This window comes from Polypterus senegalus, chromosome 12 (genome assembly GCF_016835505.1).
Source record: "Polypterus senegalus isolate Bchr_013 chromosome 12, ASM1683550v1, whole genome shotgun sequence".
Lineage (NCBI taxonomy): Eukaryota > Metazoa > Chordata > Cladistia > Polypteriformes > Polypteridae > Polypterus > Polypterus senegalus.
Genome location: NC_053165.1, coordinates 111,815,003 through 111,832,910, shown reverse-complemented (window position 1 = coordinate 111,832,910; position 17,908 = coordinate 111,815,003). Strand labels below are relative to the sequence as shown.

At 40.5% G+C, this 17,908-nt stretch overlaps 1 protein-coding gene across 1 annotated transcript in view; it reads right to left on the bottom strand.

The window, feature by feature from the left end:
- Positions 1 to 17,908, bottom strand: part of lrrc28 (leucine rich repeat containing 28) — a 145,680-nt gene that overhangs the window by 13,129 nt on the left and 114,643 nt on the right. Inside the window, exons 7-9 of the mRNA XM_039773270.1 lie at positions 16,104 to 16,206; positions 6,058 to 6,233; positions 1,421 to 1,580 (exon numbers count right to left, since the gene is read on the bottom strand). Coding sequence (XP_039629204.1) covers positions 1,421 to 1,580; positions 6,058 to 6,233; positions 16,104 to 16,206 — 439 coding nt within the window. The remainder of the gene's footprint in view (positions 1 to 1,420; positions 1,581 to 6,057; positions 6,234 to 16,103; positions 16,207 to 17,908) is intronic.

Here is a 17,908-nt window from a genome sequence, read left to right as displayed (position 1 = left end):
GGTCATGCAAAAAGACAATTTCCCCTTGAGGATTAGAAAGGTACATCAAAATCAAAAAATCAAAGGTTTTTCTGATCATGAAACAGGGGACCAATTGGTTTTCTTTGCACACAAGCTTTGAGAAGGCTGTGGTGTTTGCCAGTCTTGTCTGTGGCAGGAGAATGGATGTGTGGGGCTGCTCTCGTGTTACATTCCATATCTGCATTGTGTAAAATGCACCTTTATTCTTTGTGTAAATTAAATATCACTCCATTTTTATCACACATTCACTTGTGCTTATAAATTAAAGCTAAAAATTTAATTTGAAACAAGGCAATTGGTAGAAGGTCAGACAATTAACATTAAATAGAATTGTTTATCTTTTTAGGAATTATTTAGAGTTGTGATAGTCCATATAAGGCAAGTTCTGCCTCAAAAATCGGAGTGGTCTCCCCTAGAGTTTCTCACATACTCAGATATGGGGATGGATATTTGAGGAGTAAACTGCAAAACAATGACTATATTTTTATATTATGCATATTAAAGAACCATCAACAACAAATCAAATCAAATCAATAATATATTGAACAGTTATTATAAAAGTAAAGTTAAATAAATCTGACTCTGCAGCTGCATAAATAAAAAATTTGCCATGATAATATTATTTTGGTGAACAATTCTGGCAAATTACCACTTTCAGTAAGCAGAAGTGGGTCAAAAGTTGCAAGAGATTGTAGTAATGTAGTAGAATGTAGTAATGTAATGCTTATACACAAAATTTTGTTTACATAAAGCAAAAACATTCTCAAATATGTATGTACTACCATTACAACGTCAAACAGAAAGAAAACTGTGATTATCTCGAAAACAAAGTCATTTTTTTAAAAAATGCAAAGTGACAAAAAATGCTTAGAATGTGGTGCTTTACCATAATATGATGTGAAAGCATCAATTTTTAAAAATTTTTGGGGAAACGTTTCAGGTAAAATCCACTTCTGGTTAGTGGAAATAGCTCAAAAGTTGCTAGAAATCTACACTTTGTACCTAATACTTGTATGCAAAATTTGATTGACCTAAGTGAAAGTGTACTCAAGTTATCGTGTTTACACACACACACACAAAGACAAAAATTCCAAAAATGGTATATTAGGACAGAGAGAGGTCTAAAATGTCAAACTTCATCAAAATTTGGAAATCAAACTTTTGGATGATTCTAATACTCTCCTTACACTTCGTATACGAGAAAATAAAAAGGAACACTAGCTTGTGCTTAAGGGTTGATCCCTCTTAAGTGTGAAACGATGAAGACAGATTTATTGTTTATACTTCTGGAAAATATGTCTATTTAATGTATTTGCCCCATGTTGTCTCTTTACACGAAAAGACTGAAATATATCTAACTTTAAATAACCTTCCACCCTTCCGGTGATTTCATGATTACCTGCGGTGCACATCAGCTAATGGTGTTTCCCTCAAAGGAAATGATTTTGGGTAGACAATAGTAAACATTGGCTGGCTGCAGCGATGACAATGCCCCAATGGACAATGAAGAAGTTTCCAGTGACTCTTGGATAGGACAAAAGGTGGGTAGAAGTTCATATCTGTAATACAAAAAAACAGCACATTTGATTTCAGGACCACTAGTCCTTGTATAGTTAGTGTTGTCATTTTAAGCAACACAGATATCATTTTTACAAAACTAAAAATTAGACTAATATTTCATATTTTTTAACGAAAACCACGATTGTTTGCCATGTTTGAAAGGAATGTGAAGGTTTGTAAAGTACTTATCTTATGCACCACTTATCAGGAGACGTCTTCAAAAAAACATTTTGATAAGTAAAACCTTTCCAGATTTAACATTTAAATTATGATGCTCGGGCGGCACGGTGGCGCAGTGGGTAGCGCTGCTGCCTCCCAGTAAGGAGACATGGGTTTGCTTCCCGGGTCCTCCCTGCGTGGAGTTTGCATGTTCTCCCCGTGTCTGTGTGGGTTTCCTCCGGGTACTTCGGTTTCCTCCCACAGTCCAAAGACATGCAGGTTAGGTGCATTGGTGATTCTAAATTGTCCCTAGTGTGTGCCTGGTGTGTGGGTGTGTGTGTGTGCCCTGCCCAGGCTTTGTTCCTGCCTTGTGCCCTGTGCTGGTTGGGATTGGCTCCAGCGGACCCCCGTGACCCTGTAGTTAGGATATAGCGGGTTGCATAATGGATGTATTATGATGCTCATCACTCACATTTTTTTCATTTAATCTCACACAAATAGCTAAAAAGAAAAAGTATTAAAATAAACAAAGATTTCTTAAAACATCATGAAAAGAAAAAAAATAAAATAGTAATATTTTTAGACTATTAAAATTCTTTAAAAATTAGTTTGATCTTAACTCTGCACACAAGATAAAATGACAACTTCAGTTCAATTTATTAATGATCCAGAACATAGTAGAGGTGTTATTAGATGCAAACAACATTCCCTTGAGCTAAAGTTTGCACAAGTCTCTAATTTATTTCACAGGAGGGTACTTATTTTTGGATTAACACCTAGGCAGTGTCAACACTGGCTTGAAATCAAACCCACAACTTCCAGATTCAAGCTTAAGTTAGCAAACCGCTGCCTCTTGGTTCAGGCAAACCGGAGAGGGCAATTAGGAAAGGTTCATTGGAATCATTTATACAATGAGGACATCTAGCATAGCTATCCTGGCACAGCACAGAGAACTCCTTTGTATAAACAGAATTTGTGTGTGTTTAACAGTGCGTTCGTTTGGCCTGCACTTCAAGAAGGAATGACATCTTGTTCAGTGAGTAGAACTGTTTATCTTGAACTGAGGTACACCGAACACCTTGTGCCCCAGGAGGTCCCATGACTAAACACTCCGTTGTATAATTAGTAACTCTATACATGTCAAGAGCCCCTGCAAAAGCTCTATCTGCCTAGGTGTATTTTACTGATTTTATTTTTTGTAGAGCAACAGACTTTATAAAATAATTACCACTACTGCTTCACTACTCCAGACCACCAGCTTAAATCTGAAGCCAGTGACTATCTGTGCACAGTTGACGTGCTTTTTCCACATCTGCATGAGAACTTTTTCAGGTACAGAGAGGTCCTACTCCACACCATCTCAAAGACATAGAGGGTAGAACGAATGTTGTTTCTAAACTGATTTGGCATGAGTGAGAGGATGTGGGTGTGTGATTGGTGCCCTTTTCACGGACGATTCCTACCCTGCAGCCAGTGTTGCTGGCATAGTTTCTTGAACCCAGAGTCCTGAACTGCATCAAGTCATATTGAATCTCTACACGGTTATAATTACGTCTCTCTATTATAAAAAAAAATCCTGTGGAATGAATGACTAGGAGACGGTATGTGATCTTCACGTTAAGATCACAAAAGACAAATAAAAGAACCACGAGACGAAAGAGAATGGGCAAAAAAAATCAGTAGTGTAAAGGGAAGCAGCACACACAGATACAGGTGTCTCAGTGCATATAAAGCATATAAAGGACAATATGTTATAAATGAAACGCTGACGAATAATAGATTGCATTAGTGCAAAAAAAGGAAATTAATCATCAGGACCAGGTGTAATTGAATAAATAGCAGGACAAAGCTAGGTCAGAAATGGCAGAAAGGAAAAGGGCAGAAAACAAACTCTTTTCGCATTCACAACATTCAGTGCACAAAACGTAGATTTACACAATAATGGAACATACGCTATGAGAATCTGTGGATCCGCAACAGTAATTTAATTTCAAAGAAAACACAATTCGGTTAGGTGTATATTTATGATCATGGAGAAGTGATCACAATGCAAGCAGCAGAGACACAAAGTAGTAAAAAGGACAGTGGGCTGTACAGGCTTTAAAAAATATTCTAAAGATAATTAAACATGCATATAGCAACTTGGGCATTCATAGTAGCACAATGATAAGTACTGCTGCTTCACAGATTCATCATCTCTGACCAAGTTACTGTTGGTCTACAGTTTGTTTTCTGTTCACAACCCAGATGACATGTTGGTGAGGTTGACTGGCAACTCTAAGCTGGCCCAGTCTAAATGAGAGTGTGAGTGTGAATGTGAGTAGACCCTGCAGTAGACTGGCACCATTTTCAGGGTTCTTTCCTGCCTTGTGCCCAATGTTACCTGGAAAGGTTTCAGCTCTCCTTGACCCTAAATAAATTTAGGCAGGTCATGTTATATTATATTGATGTAAACTTAAAAACAAAAAAGTGTTCACATTATTAATTATACACAAATTCCCAACCTACACTTTACATTTTTTTAGTTGAGCACAAAGACTTCCAACATCATTTAATGTGAGCGCACAGGCTTCCAAAATGCTAAACATTGTTCGATATATAGGAAGGTTAGGTAAATAGTCCTTAGATTCAGGATAGTATCCATAGTTGAAACTCTATCAATGAACACTCACCCATTGTACACCAGGCAATCTTTATGAATATTGCTATTTATAAAAGGTAATTTACTTATTCACCTATTTTGTAGCCATTGACTTCAAGTTGAAGTTACAGACTGCCCAAACCAGTTGATCCACCTATATTCCAGCACACAATCACATTAAAACTAATTTAAAAATGACAATCAAACTCTTAACATATGTCTGGATAGTGGAATGAAATAGACATTTCTTAATTATTCACCTTGTACAAAACATAAGTAAGTAGCTGTGCTATAGGCTTGTACTGCTGAAGAACTCAAATTGAAATCTCCCCAGATCAGAAATGCCATCTACAATTCTGTATGCCAGAAGCTGACTCTTCCTAGAGGAAACATTCTAGTGATGCAAATCCAAGCAAACACATATTTAAATCTGCCATTAATTTTATGTTCCTAGAAGAATAAGCTCCTTTCAAACATTTGCTTGCTTTCTTGAAAAATATATCTGATTTAACTTTCTTTCTTGGTTCGTTGGATTTAAAAAATAAATGTTCAGTTAGACAAATTTGTTTTTGCTTGAACTGAGATCATGTTGTACAACTGTGAAATAAAAGTCAATTAAAACCTTTTCCAGCTAAACAGTGTTTCATGTGCTTTCAAAAATGTTGTGCTCTTCACACAGTAAGGCCACTTTTTCAGATCTGTATTTATCTCCTTTATTAATTAAGCGTGCAACACATTTTGAAGAAATACAATGCATTTTATGTTTAAAATCACAGTCTGTGCTGGTCAAAGGGTTAACGTACAAAAACAAATGTACTTTAACCAACTATTTACCATCACCTAGTGCCTGACTTTATAAAGGGAAGAAGTATGTAGCATCACTAAATGAGTTCTCTGTTATCAAAAAGTGGAATTCTGCTTGAGCTGAATGCTACAGTTGCACATTAAATCACAAAATAAGCAACTAGAACCTTAAAGAGAAAAAGTTCATTTAATTACTTCATATGAAAGAGTTTAAAAAGATATTCATCTTTCCAGAAAAACAAATCAGTTTAATAAATGCAAGAAACATCAATATTGCCTGGACTGACATTCCATTTGCTTGTTGTTCAGCACTGTGTTCCTCTCCATAATCTATTTCTAACATGAATAGTAATTACAGAATACTGTTCTTCACTTTGCTGATTTGTGTAAAACACTTTCCTAATGGTATCTCATCACGTAGACATTAAATGCCCCGCTACTATATTTTTATTCAGGTTACATACAATCATTGTTGCCTGTCTAAAGCATTTAAGACCTGGACAGTCATCCAGTTTCACACGCTCCCTGACACTACGTCTAATTTAGAGACAATTGTTAATCTAACCTACAGTACATGTGTTTTGAATTCTGATGGAAGCTGAAATTACCAAGTGGGAGAACATGTAAACTGCACATGCATAGTCATTTACGGGACTCAGCACATTGGATCCATGAGGCAGCAGCACTTACCACTGTGACCTCGTGCTATACATTCACATTACATTTCCTGAAAAACTGCAGTTCTGCAAAGTAAGTTTCCTGTATCATTTTTGCTGAACATTTACACATTTTGGGTTAAGGCTATATTGCACTACAATTTATGTGTATATAGTCATACTGCATCATGTCTTTGTGAAGGTAAGCTCACTTACCTTTGATCCTGCTCTTGTAAATGCTGTGTAAAACTCTCATAGTTAGCTCCTCCAGACGTATAACTCTCTCCATTTCTGTGCCTATTGTTTTGACCTCTGCTGGCAGGGGAATTGTCATCTCGCTTGAAGACTTGGACTGAAGTTTCAGATCTGAAACTGTAACTGATAAACCACACCTGCAGTAGAGAAAATCAATCAGTGTTAATATATTTCAATTTAATATTTTTTATTTACCTAAAAATCTTTTGAGATATAGTTACACAGTTGATAATGTTTCTGATGACAACTGCAAACTGACTGTAGGCTGTTGAGAAATGAGATAAACACAAAGCTAAACAAAATAATTTTTGAGTGACCCGAGAAAGTGTTGAAAAAAGTACAACTAGATATACTTAAAATAAGAACATGTCAATTTTTGTATTTATTGTTTATCCTTAAGCAAGACCAAGGGGCATTGCTAATGATGGACAAACCTCATTATGTGTCTCTTTTTTGCTGTAGGGTATATTCTAATAAAGAGAAAGGGGTTACCTGTGGAAGGCTTCACAGCACCTTATACATGGGGCAATTTATGTGGAAAATACTGTAGATAGACTGTAGAATTATTTTGATTGCTTTGCTACATCCTTCTCAGTTTTGCTTTTATCCTGCATGTTCAAACTTTCTAATAATATGGGCAGACTTGTGATAGATAATAAGTAACATACTTTACAATTCTTGGATGAAAATTATATTAGTATCCCTCCTATTCTTCTAACTAATTTCTGATTAAACTACTTTATTACAGTAGCTTGAGGGGTACAAGCCTATCCTGGGAGTTTGGGGCAAAAACCAAGAACCAGTGCTACATGGGATGACATTCTATAATAGGGAACACTTGTATGCACAAAAGGGAAGGAGAGTTGAGGATTAAGCAGGAACGATATGTGATGCTCCCTTGTGTACGCTTCAAAATTATATTTTGTATCTATCTGGTAAATCTTTTTTTATACTATATTTATAAATACTTGTATAGCATGATGGGCTCTAAGGGCAAGTGGGCTTAATAAGGATACATGTGATTTAAATATCTAATTCATAATGATGAGTACAGCATACTGGAGAGCTGGGGTAATACACCATTTGTCTTGGTGTACCACCTTCAGGAATTTAAAATTTTCCCAAGCACCATAATTTTTTTCCATCTTAAATATTTAAGTGCTGAACTCTATTAAGGTAATACTAAAGCCATATAAATATTGTATTTGGGGGTTAATATAGATAGATTTTTGCTTGTATATCTTTTAATGTACACCTAAAGCTTTTTAATAAATTGTTTTTAATGTACAATCGTATAGTTCGGTATGAAATAAAAATGAGAAAACTTTACATTTCCACAGAGACTGAATTTCAACAAATGGGGGGGTTTATTGACTTTTGGGGGATTTCAGTGTGGGGATTATAAAAATAGTATAATGGAGGGCTACCTGATTTATCTTATGACCAGCCTTTTTGAAGACAGGTAATAGAATAAATGTAAAAATATTTGACATCTCTTGCCCTTTGTGCACCTTTAGTTTCTTTCTTCAGTATCCTCCTCTATATTTCTAAACCTCTCTAGGTCAGCACTTCCCCTCACATATGCATTCCTCTAAAGCCTGCTTTATACTTCCCATTATTGAAGTTGACTTTGCGTGAGGCTCCTATACCTCACACCCGGTACTGGTGAAGGGGTGCAACAGACTGATCAGGCGGGCCTTTCTTTACTGCGGAAAAGTCGCAGCAGTGGCAGAAATCATCCACATTGTGCCGGCACTGGCCCCAGTTGGTGCACCAATGTTTTAGTTGAGCTTAAAAGTCCTGCCCTGGGAGCTCTGCATACACTCTGCAGCACTTCTTCCTACATATCACGCAGTAACACAACTTGTCTACATCCCTCTCCCCAGTAGCTGGGTCCCTCCACTGTCACTGCAATATTCTGTCCTTAATGTCAAATTGTTTACGTTTTCCCATTGGGACCAAAGTCCCTTGACGCCATTATTTTCTGGAGGCACCTCTTCCAACTTGGGTTGAGTGTTGGTTTCTATCTAGCCCCTCAGTCAGTGTAGGTCAGGGTCTACTTGTTGGCATTCGCTCCATTTCCACTCCTTTCTGATAATCCATCTGTGTTGTGATGGCGGCATCCCACCCGAAGTCTGATAGAAAATTGGAATGCTTGGTATTCAAGCCAGCGAGCCATCTATCCTTTGGGCTCGCTGAAGGGTAGAAGCCACTGCAAGGCTGACATGTCCAAGTATATCTTAAATCTGAGGCCACAGAGGTAGAGTTTGAATTGCCAGACGGTTTCCACCACAGCTATCAACTCTTTTTGCATCACACAGTTATTTCTTTGCTGAGTGAGTGACTAAAATAAGCCAAAACCTGTTCACCTTTTGGATGCCTCTAAAGACAGCACAGCCCCGATGCCAACACCACTAGTATCTAGTATGAAGGGCAGATCTGGGTCAGGTGGTGCCAATATTGGGGCTTGGCACAAGGCTGTTTTCAGCCACTGTTTTCTATTTTTTCAGTGCCCCATTTGAATCTTCTGTTCTTTTATAGGAGTTGGTGCAGTGGGGCCGCCATACTGGCAAAATCTCGAATGAACCTCCTGTAAGAAGATGCTAAGTGGACTTGCTTCTGTGTTCGTGGGCATGGCCAGTCTCGGGTGAGAATGTCTTGCCCACTAACCCGGTGTCCTAAGAATTTCACTTCGTGTTCTAGTAAGTCATTCAAGTACACCAGACACTGTGTGCAGGGAAATCTGGCCACGACACAATCCATAAGTCATTCAAAGTTGGGGGCATTGCATAATCTGAATGATAGGACACAGAAATGGCAGAGTCCGCCTCCAGCAGCAAAAGTTGTTTTCTCTTGTGTCAGGGGCCAGTTCTACCTGCCAGAAACCACTCTGGAGGGCAATTGCTGAAAATCAACTCGAACCTGCAATCAAATCCAAGGACTTGTCAATGTGTGGCAGGGTGTATGTGTCTTTACAGGTGAAAGCGTTCATACGCTTGTAGTCTACATAGAATCTCCAACCATTACTCTTTTTTCTTTACTAAGATTGTAGGCGAGCTCCACGGATGTTTCAACGGCTTGATGATTTGCATGTGTCAATCTTGTGTCTCACCAGGTGGGTCTGCCCAATATCTTCAGGGGAGGTGGCAAACGTGTCATGGTATTTGGCCAGAAAATCCTTCAGCGGATTCTTCTGTGAGGGTGTCAGTTGAGTTTGCCATCAGCTACCAATCCAGAGGGTTTATCTTCCCTTCTCCTTTCATGGCAGCCACTTCCTTGGTAGCTGTGAAAAAATATGCCTGGGTGGTGGACAACTATGTGACCTTGGGGACCATTTCAGGATGAATTATTGATGCTGCAGCTCCCATGTCAATCAAGCCTTTCACTGCCCGGCCATCAATCCAGGTGGGCAGGTGCCAATAATGACAGTTCCAATTTGCCCTACACAGCTACCAGCAGCCATGCTTAAGTGGGTCTCTGGGCTCCTGCTTCTCCATCCCTGTGTCCCAGATACTATGCCTGATCTTTGGACATTCAGCTTCCTCTTTGCAAGCTGCGCAGCCTGGAAGAATTCACATCTTTCCTCCTCAGTTAGTGTCTGGTTGAGACTGACGGATTGGATGAACTTGGTGGGCTGGTGTGGTAGGTGAGGGTGGCCCTATATGTATTTTCCTCCCTTAATACTGACTGAAGCTTGTGGATTGAGTGAAGTGAACTTATTGCCGCAGCCTTCCTGGTACTAGTCCCCGTAAGATTGTGTCCCATGTATGCCCATCCTTGGACATATTGGGAATGTGGGAATTGGCGCTTCTTACTAAGGTCTGAATCTCGGCAGCAAATATTCCCAGCTTCGCCTCCGGTAGATGTAACTGGAAGTGTACCTGCCGCTGAAAGCCCAGGGGTGCCTCCACACAACTGTAGCGGCGTTCAATGGCAGCCAGCAGCATGTCTAATTTCATCAGCTCCCCGGGGAGTAAGTCTCCCAATACATTTATAGTCTCTCTATCTACAGCCACTATCAGATGTATTGCTTGTTCTTCCGATTTCCACACATTGCCTGCAGAGTGTCACACACGTGCTCATGGGAGGCAGCTAAAGGGCTTGAGTGAAGGCAGTTCGGAGGCATGTCGGGGTGTGGAAGAGTGCACTGACTCTTTTTCTCCCTTGCCTGTAGACCATTCCCGGGGGATTTCACCTGGCTCTCCTGACATCACTTCCGGGACTGAGCCAATGGAACTCGGCCACACCAGCTCCAGTCCCTCTGATGTCACGTCCGGCTATGAACCAATGGTGGAAGACCACGTGCCGGATCCATATGACCTCACTTCCTGTCTCCCCCTTTAAAACCTGCCCCTTTTCCTTTGTGTCCTCAGTCTTGTTTTGGACTCAATTGAATGCACTTCAGTGCTGATTATTTGTTAAAACGACTTTTGCAGCCAGGATACCACATTATACGGGTGGCTGCCCCAAACCTTTATCTGTCCATGTCTCGTTCTTGTGACAAGAGGTAACCTGGAAATATCTCCAGTATGCCTCCCATCATAACGGCCAGTTTTCACTCCATACCTCTTTGGACGGATAGGACACATCCTGCTGATCTGGAGTGTTCAAGTCCTGGCAAGTGAACCTGCCTCTCCCTGGGCTGATGCCAGCCTTTCTCCCTGAGGTTCTTTTTAATTGTAGGCCAGGCATTGCTAAAATCTCCCAGGTTTCTCGACTAGGCTGTCATGTCCTTGGGCACAATGCTGCGGCCGAGTGGCATGGGCTTTTGGCTCATTGTTGCCAAATTCAGCACAGAGCCAATCCTCCATTTTTGGGTTGCTTAAAATATATTCAGTCCTGCGTCTGGCACCAATGTAATGACCCGATGGCAAAGAAGACTGCTGAAGTAACTGTTAAATGCTTTCTTTATTGTATGACCTGCTGGATGCTAAACCTGCTGTCTCAAATTCCCATTGTATGGCCATGGAAGATGCCGCTGCCAGTGATCAAAAAGCTTCAGGTATCAGGCATTGTCCGGCAGTGCAGTACCATTTGCGTAATCTCTCCTTCACAGGCGCTCTTCAAATGTCGACTCCAGTTAGCTGTCCCGGTCCCTTTTTATGTCACTCACCAATCACAGCTCCACCCCCTTCCTCAGCTGCTGTATGGACCTTACCTGTGTGGTTTCCTCGGTGGTCCAGCATTATATTATACATTATCATTAACACATTGAATGTTCTATGATTGGAAAGATTTGTCTTGTGCTTCAAAACATTAAGGAATATTTGAACAATGTGCAAATTTTGAAATATTATATTTTAAAAAGATTTTCCGATCAGATGTATGTGAGGTTCGTTCCCTGTCCAAAGTTTAATTCCTGTCTTGTGCCCAGTGCAGCTGGAATGGGAACCAACTTCCAGCAAACCTGAACTGGATACACCAGTCAGAAAATGAATGTTTAGATGAACAACTGTAACCATGTTCATTACAAACCAAGGATAAATGTGAAGCTTCCTTTATTTTATCATAGATGTGTAGGACACTGTATTAAAAAAAAATAATCACAACATTCCTCACTGGACATTTGATTGGTTTCAATATTCAGCTCTCAAAGCATGCACAAATCATGTACTTTTATTTCTAATTCTATAATGGCATAAAAGAGGCAAGCACAATGGGACTCTCCCACCATTTTTAAGTAACTGATGAAACATCTTTATTCCCACACTGAAATTCAAATCTGAGAAGCATCTCACAAGAGACAGCTTTTTTCTCTTTCTACTGACTACTGCATGTCTCTCTCTCTGCCCTTGTGCACGCTTGCCAATCTCAGCTTTATTTTGTGCTCCTTCATTTACCAATTCTTCACATGCCACAAGTAAAGAACTTCTGGTATATACAAGATGTTTAAGCATTCATTAATTATGAGTGAAGAGGTCTTCTTAAAAAAACAGCATATCTGAAAATGTGAAGAATGTGTAAACTCTACACTAACAGTGACCAGCCTTCAAACCTATGTGTCTGGTGTTTTGTGGCAGCTACACTGAAAACCAATGTGATATCTACTACATAAATTGGAAGAATAGTTTTATTAAAACAATAGAAAACATATAGTTACCCATTACAGCCAATCACTTTGTTGTAAAGATAAGATGGCAGGCCTTTCAGGTCAGCATTATTGTCCACAAAGACATATTGTAGCTCCCGGGATCGTCCGAGATCTGACAAAAAATAAAATAAAAATAGCGAATAACTACCATGTGTACCTATTTTTGAAAAGGCTTGGAAAAAAGCCCTTTTCCCCTTTCCAAGACAGCACAGCCCGATGCCAACACCACTAGTATCTAGTATGAAGGGCAGATCTGGGTCAGGTGGTGCCAATATTGGGGCTTGGCACAAGGCTGTTTTCAGCCACTGTTTTCTATTTTTCAGTGCCCCATTTGAATCTTCTGTTCTTTTATAGGAGTTGGTGCAGTGGGGCCGCCATACTGGCAAAATCTCGAATGAACCTCCTGTAAGAAGATGCTAAGTGGACTTGCTTCTGTGTTCGTGGGCATGGCCAGTCTCGGTGAGAATGTCTTGCCCACTAACCCGGTGTCCTAAGAATTTCACTCGTGTTCTAGTAAGTCATTCAAGTACACCAGACACTGTGTGCAGGGAAATCTGGCCACGACACAATCCATAAGTCATTCAAAGTTGGGGGGGGGGGCATTGCATAATCTGAATGATAGGACACAGAAATGGCAGAGTCCGCCTCCAGCAGCAAAAGTTGTTTTCTCTTGTGTCAGGGGCCAGTTCTACCTGCCAGAAACCACTCTGGAGGGCAATTGCTGAAAATCAACTCGAACCTGCAATCAAATCCAAGGACTTGTCAATGTGTGGCAGGGTGTATGTGTCTTTACAGGTGAAAGCGTTCATACGCTTGTAGTCTACATAGAATCTCCAACCATTACTCTTTTTTCTTTACTAAGATTGTAGGCGAGCTCCACGGATGTTTCAACGGCTTGATGATTTGCATGTGTCAATCTTGTGTCTCACCAGGTGGGTCTGCCCAATATCTTCAGGGGAGGTGGCAAACGTGTCATGGTATTTGGCCAGAAAATCCTTCAGCGGATTCTTCTGTGAGGGTGTCAGTTGAGTTTGCCATCAGCTACCAATCCAGAGGGTTTATCTTCCCTTCTCCTTTCATGGCAGCCACTTCCTTGGTAGCTGTGAAAAAATATGCCTGGGTGGTGGACAACTATGTGACCTTGGGGACCATTTCAGGATGAATTATTGATGCTGCAGCTCCCATGTCAATCAAGCCTTTCACTGCCCGGCCATCAATCCAGGTGGGCAGGTGCCAATAATGACAGTTCCAATTTGCCCTACACAGCTACCAGCAGCCATGCTTAAGTGGGTCTCTGGGCTCCTGCTTCTCCATCCCTGTGTCCCAGATACTATGCCTGATCTTTGGACATTCAGCTTCCTCTTTGCAAGCTGCGCAGCCTGGAAGAATTCACATCTTTCCTCCTCAGTTAGTGTCTGGTTGAGACTGACGGATTGGATGAACTTGGTGGGCTGGTGTGGTAGGTGAGGGTGGCCCTATATGTATTTTCCTCCCTTAATACTGACTGAAGCTTGTGGATTGAGTGAAGTGAACTTATTGCCGCAGCCTTCCTGGTACTAGTCCCCGTAAGATTGTGTCCCATGTATGCCCATCCTTGGACATATTGGGAATGTGGGAATTGGCGCTTCTTACTAAGGTCTGAATCTCGGCAGCAAATATTCCCAGCTTCGCCTCCGTAGATGTAACTGGAAGTGTACCTGCCGCTGAAAGCCCAGGGGTGCCTCCACACAACTGTAGCGGCGTTCAATGGCAGCCAGCAGCATGTCTAATTTCATCAGCTCCCCGGGGAGTAAGTCTCCCAATACATTTATAGTCTCTCTATCTACAGCCACTATCAGATGTATTGCTTGTTCTTCCGATTTCCACACATTGCCTGCAGAGTGTCACACACGTGCTCATGGGAGGCAGCTAAAGGGCTTGAGTGAAGGCAGTTCGGAGGCATGTCGGGGTGTGGAAGAGTGCACTGACTCTTTTTCTCCCTTGCCTGTAGACCATTCCCGGGGGATTTCACCTGGCTCTCCTGACATCACTTCCGGGACTGAGCCAATGGAACTCGGCCACACCAGCTCCAGTCCCTCTGATGTCACGTCCGGCTATGAACCAATGGTGGAAGACCACGTGCCGGATCCATATGACCTCACTTCCTGTCTCCCCCTTTAAAACCTGCCCCTTTTCCTTTGTGTCCTCAGTCTTGTTTTGGACTCAATTGAATGCACTTCAGTGCTGATTATTTGTTAAAACGACTTTTGCAGCCAGGATACCACATTATACGGGTGGCTGCCCCAAACCTTTATCTGTCCATGTCTCGTTCTTGTGACAAGAGGTAACCTGGAAATATCTCCAGTATGCCTCCCATCATAACGGCCAGTTTTCACTCCATACCTCTTTGGACGGATAGGACACATCCTGCTGATCTGGAGTGTTCAAGTCCTGGCAAGTGAACCTGCCTCTCCCTGGGCTGATGCCAGCCTTTCTCCCTGAGGTTCTTTTTAATTGTAGGCCAGGCATTGCTAAAATCTCCCAGGTTTCTCGACTAGGCTGTCATGTCCTTGGGCACAATGCTGCGGCCGAGTGGCATGGGCTTTTGGCTCATTGTTGCCAAATTCAGCACAGAGCCAATCCTCCATTTTTGGGTTGCTTAAAATATATTCAGTCCTGCGTCTGGCACCAATGTAATGACCCGATGGCAAAGAAGACTGCTGAAGTAACTGTTAAATGCTTTCTTTATTGTATGACCTGCTGGATGCTAAACCTGCTGTCTCAAATTCCCATTGTATGGCCATGGAAGATGCCGCTGCCAGTGATCAAAAAGCTTCAGGTATCAGGCATTGTCCGGCAGTGCAGTACCATTTGCGTAATCTCTCCTTCACAGACGCTCTTCAAATGTCGACTCCAGTTAGCTGTCCCGGTCCCTTTTTATGTCACTCACCAATCACAGCTCCACCCCCTTCCTCAGCTGCTGTATGGACCTTACCTGTGTGGTTTCCTCGGTGGTCCAGCATTATATTATACATTATCATTAACACATTGAATGTTCTATGATTGGAAAGATTTGTCTTGTGCTTCAAAACATTAAGGAATATTTGAACAATGTGCAAATTTTGAAATATTATATTTTAAAAAGATTTTCCGATCAGATGTATGTGAGGTTCGTTCCCTGTCCAAAGTTTAATTCCTGTCTTGTGCCCAGTGCAGCTGGAATGGGAACCAACTTCCAGCAAACCTGAACTGGATACACCAGTCAGAAAATGAATGTTTAGATGAACAACTGTAACCATGTTCATTACAAACCAAGGATAAATGTGAAGCTTCCTTTATTTTATCATAGATGTGTAGGACACTGTATTAAAAAAAAATAATCACAACATTCCTCACTGGACATTTGATTGGTTTCAATATTCAGCTCTCAAAGCATGCACAAATCATGTACTTTTATTTCTAATTCTATAATGGCATAAAAGAGGCAAGCACAATGGGACTCTCCCACCATTTTTAAGTAACTGATGAAACATCTTTATTCCCACACTGAAATTCAAATCTGAGAAGCATCTCACAAGAGACAGCTTTTTTCTCTTTCTACTGACTACTGCATGTCTCTCTCTCTGCCCTTGTGCACGCTTGCCAATCTCAGCTTTATTTTGTGCTCCTTCATTTACCAATTCTTCACATGCCACAAGTAAAGAACTTCTGGTATATACAAGATGTTTAAGCATTCATTAATTATGAGTGAAGAGGTCTTCTTAAAAAAACAGCATATCTGAAAATGTGAAGAATGTGTAAACTCTACACTAACAGTGACCAGCCTTCAAACCTATGTGTCTGGTGTTTTGTGGCAGCTACACTGAAAACCAATGTGATATCTACTACATAAATTGGAAGAATAGTTTTATTAAAACAATAGAAAACATATAGTTACCCATTACAGCCAATCACTTTGTTGTAAAGATAAGATGGCAGGCCTTTCAGGTCAGCATTATTGTCCACAAAGACATATTGTAGCTCCCGGGATCGTCCGAGATCTGACAAAAAATAAAATAAAAATAGCGAATAACTACCATGTGTACCTATTATCTGAGGATGTTAATATGACATTTCCTATTTTTATTTTTCTTATAAATACATCATTTTCTTACAGTATGTATATTGGCATGAGTGACTAGTTATGCAACAGGGATCAATACATTTCATCACTATTGACAGAAGGTTCATAAATCAAATTAACATTCTTCTTTTTTAAGAAAGCAACTAGCAAGGCTAGTCATCCCACAACACTGAAGCATGCTGTTACTGGTATTTTAGGTGTGCTCTGAAAACTTCTCAGAAAACAGAAAGTCCTGACAGAGAACAGCACTTTCCATTAGGCTGAGCATGAGATAAAACAGTAAATTATATCATCAAAACTGTCAGCCTTTTTTTGTACAGTACCATACTCTTTTAACTAAACTTAATTTCGTTAGGTATACAATGTAGCACCCTGTATTTTACAAGATAAAGTGCCCCCAAGGATGCAGCTCTGATAGGAATGATGTATTATGCCACCAATGAAAATGCTCAGAGTATGATAAAGAGGAAAGGAATCCAGCAGTTCCAAAGACTTTACGGAACAGTGCTCACTTTACTCCACATCTAAATATGTCATTTTTATTAAAACATAATCCTACACAGCCAATTACCCTGGAAAGAAATATGCAGAAAGAGTTCAGACATAGCTGCAGTGCCATTCAGTTGGCAGGAAACACAGGGGATTTTTTGTGTAAAACAGATTTATCTAAGTTGGTGTGTATTGAGATACTTCAGAACTTGCCATTAATGTGTCATTTTAAAATGAATGCAACAAACTTCATAAATCTAGCAGCATATTTAGAAAATACATTTTTGTTACTTTAAATAACAAACAAGTGATTTTGCAACAAAATGTTAAACTTCTACAAAGAGAAACAGAGGTGTGGATAATGATGAACGTAGAGTTTTAAAGAAAAAAGAATCAGTTTAATCACAAACCTATAAAAACGGTCTACAAGATAAACATTTGCTAGGCTAGGCACGCTGACGCATTCATCAGCAGGAATACACAAATGGACTGTGCTTTTACATAACTAAATTTTTAGGTTTATCCATAAGTGCTCCATTTTGCTAACTTGTGTAGCTGCAGTAATGAAGCATCTGGGAGAGTTACCTCCAAGGTGGACAGAGTTTACATGAAAGTATTATAAATCCAAGACACTCACACTGGCAACAAAAGACCACCTTGGCATTTAAGTGCACAAAGTAAAGCACAGAAAAGGGAACATTCCAAGTCTGATGCCCAGGAACAGTGACAACCAGGGTGGAAAAATGTAATCTTCCATCAGCACGTGAGTAAGCAAATAACCTTAAAGTGAATGAGGAGACAAAGAAACGTTGACAAGTGGTTATAAAAGCTCCTGGCAGTTAGGTGACAGTGAAAAGTTCAAGGGATACATTTCTTTCCTTAGAAGAAAATCAGGTGTCAGAGAGGTCTGTCTGGAGGCAAGAACATTTCTTAGCCACTAGAAGAAATGAAGTTCTGAGTGGAGAAGAATGGAACGCTATGAACTTGTGCTTATTGTGGACTGTTCAAGGCTGAGATGTGCAGTGACACCACATGTTGCTGCTGCTGCTATTATTGCTGCTAGTGGGAGTTTTAGCCTGTTTTTCACTGCAACCTGAAGATTAATACTGAGAAATTGGCTGGAAGTGACC